This window comes from Montipora capricornis, chromosome 7, assembly GCF_036669925.1.
Source record: "Montipora capricornis isolate CH-2021 chromosome 7, ASM3666992v2, whole genome shotgun sequence".
In the NCBI taxonomy this organism is placed as follows: Eukaryota; Metazoa; Cnidaria; class Anthozoa; order Scleractinia; family Acroporidae; genus Montipora; species Montipora capricornis.
The window spans coordinates 14,443,312-14,450,811 of NC_090889.1; the positions used below are offsets into that span (position 1 = coordinate 14,443,312).

The 7,500-nt window shown below is 44.1% G+C and overlaps 1 protein-coding gene across 1 annotated transcript in view; it reads left to right on the top strand.

The window, feature by feature from the left end:
- LOC138055685 (uncharacterized) overlaps nucleotides 1-7,177 on the top strand; it is a 26,412-nt gene extending 19,235 nt beyond the window's left edge. The window contains exons 9-14 of the mRNA XM_068901568.1: nucleotides 1,270-1,485; nucleotides 1,712-1,891; nucleotides 2,123-4,093; nucleotides 5,291-5,462; nucleotides 6,060-6,132; nucleotides 6,949-7,177. Of these exons, the coding sequence (XP_068757669.1) occupies nucleotides 1,270-1,485; nucleotides 1,712-1,891; nucleotides 2,123-4,093; nucleotides 5,291-5,462; nucleotides 6,060-6,132; nucleotides 6,949-7,177 (2,841 nt within the window). The remainder of the gene's footprint in view (nucleotides 1-1,269; nucleotides 1,486-1,711; nucleotides 1,892-2,122; nucleotides 4,094-5,290; nucleotides 5,463-6,059; nucleotides 6,133-6,948) is intronic.
- The last annotated feature ends 323 nt before the right edge of the window (nucleotides 7,178-7,500 follow it).

Here is a 7,500-nt window from a genome sequence, read left to right on the forward strand (position 1 = left end):
CCCAGGGAGGTTGGGCTAACCACGGGAGTTTGATCGTGAGGTCTGTCCCCAGGGTAGGGATTTTGATCGTATGTGACGACTCCCCAGGCTAGCGATTTTGATCGTACAAAGGACATTTTACCACCTTCACTTGCCGCCATGTGGACATTTTGACCATTTATTTTGTCCCAGGGGTGGGGAATTTGAAGATTTTTGAATGAAAATGTCAAAATCCCCACCCCCATGCCCGACCTCCCCTCCCTGGGGCTTAACATTGATAGGTGCATTACTAGGGCAAAAGCTCAGTGGACAATTCATGGATTCACTTTACTGCCTAAACATACACTGCAGAATTAATTATTTGATCCAACCGACGGCCCGTAATGTACCAGTCAAAGTGAAACTTCAACTTACCCCCCACACCCGGGAAACCCCGCGGGCATTTGAATTTTTGGAAATTTTTTATTCAAATGCCCGGGGTATGCACGGGGGAAGGATGTTGAAGCTTCAATTTGACTGGTACATAACTTTGTCTAATGGTAAAAGTTTGGCATGATAACTCTTCAGCTCCCCCACGTTTGGCAACTCTCGTGCACCAGTGGCAATTCTCTTTCATTTTCGACAACTCTGCTACCCATTTTCTTCAACTCTGAGTCGCCGGTGTGATTTGACTGCAAAACAGTGCGCAGTTTGGCCATATTCTGCAATCCAGCGTACCTATTGAGACCTTATCCTTATTTTGTGTTCTTGTGGCCTAAAATATGAATAATAGCATTACACTAATATACACTGAAAATAAACTCCTGTATTCACCACTGAGCGTAATCTGTAAGTCCGAAAAAATTGAATTTTTGTTTATACTCGTAAATGAAGTGTGAATAGCATGTTAATCCCTACTCTTTCTGACAGTAGTCTCACGTCACCTTTTTCGGTATAGAAATCAAGAAAGAGCTTATATAATAATTGTAAAAGAGCAAAACGTTGTGGACATCTGAATGTATGGACTGGGGACAACGAATTGTATACCTTGAAATATTCCGATTAATTCGTGGGGTTGTATTTCACACCAATGACTAACAGCTTTATTAGATCTCTACATATGTCATCAACGTTCCTTCAAACAATATGCACTCCATCAGCTGCAGCAACCAAAAACATTCTTGTTCAATTTGCTTAAGACTTGTACATTTGGAAGCTCTTTACTTCGGATCTGAGACCATTTGTAAATGGCACACAACGCAGTCGTTTTCTCGGAGCTAATGGTTTTTCTCCGGTTTTATTTTTTAACAGAGTCCTCCCATGCGAGGTAAGAACCTCGCCAAGATGACTGCGGCATTTTTTGCCTGCCAAGAGCTTCACAGGATTGGCGAGCTTGATGACAACTTGTTGCCAGTCCGCAGCTTATCGGACGAGGAAAGTGAACCCGAAGAAGAAGAAACTGAAACCGGTGGAAGGAAAAGGACGAAAGCAGGAACGAGGAAACGAAAGCGAATCTATGAGAGGAAGGTAGGCAATTAACCTCAACATTTAGGGTTTGTTCCCTCTGGCAAGCAATTCTAGTTTTGACATTCAGGAACAAGCATAAATCTCGTTTCTTGTTACATTGTAATTGCTTTGTTTTCCTTTGCTAGGTGTGCGTAATATTTAGTTTCGATGCCAACAGTTTTTAGAAAACTAGTGTCTCTGTGCACTAGAAGTCTGTTTTTTCCTGATATATTCCTCCTTTATCCAGGTCCCCAAGCTATTTATCGGCAGCTTGGTTCAGGACACTCACCAACCCCATTACCTCACGGTCATCAGCATCAGAATCACCAAACTTACCCACCCGAAAGATCTGGAAGCCAGTGCGCGATTCTTCAGAGATGATGCCTGCCATAAGTTTGGCTTGTTGACAAATGTTCCACTTCCCGCGGTTAGTGCTAGATTATCCTCGTACCTATATAGGACTATTCCCTTCCAAATTGAAGGTACTGAGCGCTTCAGCCGTGGATGAATCCTAAAGTGTGACCATTTTACCAACTATACCTTTTTTCGGTATCTGAAAAGAAAAATCCTGAAAAAGTGTCGGCCTTCCAGTGAAATTTATTGAGTAGTACTCGGCTTTCGTTTAAAGCTTATTTACTGTAATTATTTCAATCTGCAGGTGCGACCATTCAAACTTTATCCTGATTACGGTGAAGTCACAGTGTCTCTGAGTAGCCACAGCTCACCGCTACGTGCCAAGGACCTGGAAATTGTTCAGCATTTCCACCTATTTTTGTTCAGGCACATTCTCCAAACACCCGTAGAATTCAAAGCCAGGCATACAGACGGTGAAGCGGACGGTTACTTTGTCGTCCTAGTGAAAGACACTGGATATGATGTGGACTATGACAGCATGAAGGATGCTTTGCACTTTGAGACTGCGCCAAATAAGGAGGACGTGGTGGTCACAAAAAATTACATGTATTCCCAGCAGAGGCGGCAGAGGTTTGCTGTTTTGAAAGTGCGTCCAGACCTCTCTCCCTTATCCCCCTTTCCGGACAAATCCAAAGCCAAAACCTACGAAAGCTACTTCCGGCAGTGCTACGGGAAGCACATTACTAACAAGGGTCAGCCTCTCATTGAAGTGAAAGACATTTCCGATAGAGTAAATTTTTTAGTGGACAGAAAGGTGTCATCCAAGAGTAAGCGTGACGTTATTCACCTTGTTCCGGAGTTGTGTGATGTGCTGCCCATCCGTGGGTCTCTTCTTAGTGTGTCCCTGATGCTGCCCTCTATTCTGCATCGTGTGAATACTCTTTTACTTGTTGGTGATGTCAAGAGCATGATCGCTGGAGTGCCTGATGACACAAATGAATTCAATCTCCCTGCCATTGGTGCTGAAAGTGTTAATGATGAAAAGAGTTTACTACACGTCGATAGCAGCAGCGCTGCTGCAGGGACAGCCATGGATGATGATGATGAAGATTACGATGATGACGATGACGAGTTCCCAGGGCTGTTTTTAGATCTCAAGTCTTTGTTTCGTAGCAGGCGAGGTCCAGTTGATCATCCTGACACCGCTTTTGTCCTTCAAGCCCTGACCACCACTCACAGTGGAGACGCGTTTAACCTAGAGAGGCTCGAGATGCTCGGAGACGCCTTCTTGAAGCTGGCAGTGTCGCTTCATCTTTTTATGAGTCATCAAGACAAAGACGAGGGGAAACTGACACAGCGGAAGAAAAAGCAGATCAGTAATCTGGCGCTGTACCGTGCAGCCGCGAAGAAGACCTTAGCTGGGTATCAACAGTGCACGCCGCTGGCACGTGATACATGGTGCCCCACGGGATGCCAATTTACCAAACTGCCGCAGGAAAGCATAACGGGCTCAGGTGATGCAGCCATAGATGTCGACTCCGATACTTTTGGTGCTATCGAGGAGGAGATGGACGTTGAATATGCTGATGGGGCTGGCCCCCAGGATTGTGACCTCAGGGCAGCCAAAGGCAATATTCAGGTAATATCGGACAAGTCGGTTGCTGACAGCATGGAAGCCCTCATAGGAGCATATTTGATCTCCTGTGGGTACCTTGGCGCACTCCGTTTTATGAGGTTCCTGGGTCTTAAGGTTCTTCCTGAAGTTGACGGAAACGATGACCTTAACGTGTTTGCAGAGAAAAGCAAAGCGGGTTGTTACACGAGATTTTGGACTCGAGGATCAACCATGACAGGAGCTAGCGACAGTGAAGATATGGTGTCACGCATGGTTTCCGGTTTAAAGAACTTTGAAAAAAACTCCATTCATTACACTTTCCGCTCTAAATTGTATCTACTAGAGGCTCTAACACACGCCTCGTACCACACCAACCGCGTCACGCCATGCTATCAAAGACTGGAGTTTCTTGGGGACGCTCTATTGGACTTCCTCGTCACGCAACACTTATACTTCCGTCACGCCAAGTTATCTCCTGGTGAGCTGACAGACATTCGCCAAGCTTTAGTTAATAACAACATCTTTGCAGCCATTGCTGTCAAACACGAGTATAACAAGTATTTAAAGCAGATGTCACCACCGTGGTTCAAAACGATCGAAAATTTTATCACTAGAGTGGAAGATGAAGCTGAAGAAAGGGAAAAAAATCACCAGAGCAAGGTAGGAAAAACGATGTGAGAGCGTTACAAAATGGTGAGAGAGTCATAGAAATCTCCTGAATGTGCTTTCTCTTTTTAATGGGAGCATGACTTACGTGACTTACATGCGCCCATTTTAGAGTACTCTGCGATTAGGTCACCAGCACTCTAACCAACTAAGCTACTACGTCAACTGAGAGCTGGTCGCAGTACGGCAAAGTATATCAAAGATTCTTTTTGACCTCGGCAAACCCAATTTCCTTCACAGGCTGTCAAGGCTAGCTGGGGAAATATAAGGACACTAGTCCCCACTTGAGCACCAAAAAAGTAATCTCATTCCATTTCTATCGCGTTGCATGGATGCTACGCGACTAACACACTTTTCAGTACTCGACGATTGAGGGTCGGCGTTCAAAATGTGGCGCAAGTTAGCCCGACCTATCCAATTGAACAAAACCGAACAAAAAACCAATCGAACCCAATCGAACTCCAATCGTGCGATTGGGTTCGGCAATCGAACAAAATCGAACACCTATTTTGCTGTGAGTTCGATTTTCGAACCAATCGAACCAATATAATCGAACAAAATCGAACTAATCCAATGCAATTGTCTCTTGACGCCTCAAACTGAGTAAAACACGTGGAATATAATCATTGTCACCTTTTATTGAATAACCAGGAACTGAACATCATACTGCAAGAATGTCAATGTTCACCTTCGGAATTTTCCAATACCACGTGCCTATCATGCGATGCGGCGTTCGTTAATCGAACGTTCGATTATACCAATCGTTCGGTAATCCAACGTTCGATTGGGTTCGATTACCAATCGTTCGGTAATCGAACGTTCGATTGTGTTCGATTGGCAAAATTTTGTGAGTTCGATTATGTTCGATTGAGTTCGGCAATCGAACGATTGGTAATCGATTGGGTTCGATTGCCGAACTGTTCGATTGGATAGGTCGGGAAGTTAGGCACGAGGTACCTTTCTGTCTTTTTCCGCTCGCCACCTCCCATCCAGGACCATTATCCATGCTACCCAAACGAATATTACTTGCGTGACGTAACGCTTTCTCGTTGGCTGAATCTGAGTCATGCATCTGCTCTAAGAATTAATAGTCTATTACATCGCTACTAGAGAGAGTGCAAATCCTCCTGATGGACCCATTACTCAGAAACTAGACACTGATTTGCTAGCGTGACTGTTTTTGTTTTGTAGGTCACTGCAGACGCGTTTATTATCGTGTCTGAACAAGATGACGAAGGAATCGAGGCTCCAAAGGTCCTGGGTGATATCTTTGAGTCTGTTGCTGGTGCAGTGTTTTTGGACAGCGGTATGGATTTGACCAAGATCTGGGGCGTGTACTACCGCATGATGAAGCCTTACATCGGTAAGTGAACACTCTGAATGGTTGAAGATCTTTATGTTTAGCGTAAAGCACAACATAAATTCGTCTGGTTACAGAGCACCGTTCACCTCAGCCCAACTCAGGCTTGGGGTCTCGCTCTCGCAGCCAGAAACAAAGACTTAATGGCAGTCGTACACTGATCAATAGCAAAGCTGTCTGAGAATCTTAAACCCTTTATTGAAGATTGTCCTAAGGGTCTTGAGTACGTTACGGAACATTTCCGACGATTTCGGAAGAACTGAGAGACCTTCAGCTACACAGAAACAAAACAGTAAATATAGTTACTCCATTTTTCCAAGGGGGCAAGTGGTATCCCAACACCTAAACATCATATCTTGTACTAGTGTGCAGATTGGATGAACCTTTTTCCAAAGCGGAGACCAGTTCAAGGCGTCAGAGTGCGTGGTACCAGCCGAATTCCACATGTCCGCCTGTAAGTGAACTGTCAGACGGACATCTCTTCAACTGATGATGGACAGACAGATCTGGTGCCGAAGGAAGAGTTTATTGTAGAATTTTTTAAAGTGGAAGAAATTCTAGTTATTGCACTTAAACCTTAGTGTGCTGCATTTGTTTCAGATCCGTATTCTGTGCATATACCCATCAATCCTATAAGACGCGTGTACGAAGAAGATGATAAGCGGAACTTCAGGTGCGTGTGTGAGTTTAAACGAAACAGTCTCATTCACAAGAGCACCAGCGATCGACGCGACAAAAATAACTAATTTTCATTATGTAATTTATGACATATCTAGGCATTAGCCGGGCGAAGTGAAAGTTCAGCGCAGTAGCCTTAAGACGTACTTCAGGATTTCATCCGCAGACACACAAGTTTGAATCATCGTGAACAACATAATAAACACTACCACAAGAAAGTTCTGCTTAGCTTGCGTAACAAGCGTTTCCCTTAGGGGTTTGTTCGTTTCTCGCTAAAGAAACGGAGGAATTTTTTTCGCTCTTTGCAATTTCCTCGCGTTCACACGGCAAAAACGCACAAAACCCCACGGAAACGCTTATTACCGCTCAATACTTTGGTTTCATTTGAATGGTTACAACTTTGGTTTTCATCAGTATGGTGGAGTCAAGACAAGGGGAGATTTTACCCTGGAAATGAAATGGTTTATAGGAAAAATTGCATTTTCGGTGTCGTTGCAATTTTTGAAGACCCGCATAAGCCGGAGAGTTCTTTTTTTCACGTCCCCAAGAAAAACGAATAGGATTCGCTGGATATGATGCTAGCCCATCACAGGGTTTAACCTCAGCATTGTGTTCACCTGTACTGTACTCATTTATACTGAAAACATGTCCTAAGCGGAAACATCCATTATCTGGTATACCTTATTGATAATGATCGGTAACCTTAATCAGTCAGCCACCTCGTTTGTCTTTCAGTACAAATGTGTTATTTGTGTGGGGAGGAAACTTGTAATAGATAGACTAATTTGCGTTGTTTTTTCTTTGTTATTAGTAAAGCAAAAACACTACCAGACGAAAGAATCGAGTGTACCCTGCGGGTGCGCTGGGGAGAATTTGTTGGTAAGGGCGCCAACTATAGAATTGCGAAAGCTACCGCTGCTAAGTTGGCAATGCAGGCGCTAGAAAGAAGAGACACGCATGAGACAGGCGCAGTAGGGGGAATCCGGACAGGGGAATTTCAGCCCGATGCACAAGGAGTTACGAAAAAGATAAGGCCGTGAGCGAAGCTTGCGTCTTACGTGTAAGCCAGCCTAGCCTTTAGAGTTTTGTCTTGAATATCTTCTAGTCCTCTCTCTCTCTCTTTCATCTTGGGTCACGTGGTTTGCCTAGATTACTTCACCAAAGTGATTTGAAATTGGTAAAGGAGCAAGGCAAGGATTTTCCTGTAAGCAAAGGGTTCAGAGAAAGAGACATTTCTCCACAAATTGTGGCTGATAATACAGAAAGGAGCCCATCGTCTGATGTTTTACACTAAGTGAAGATAGCATACAGTATCTTTTCTTCAAACAGCCCAAGAACTGTACAAAACCCCATGGAAACGCTT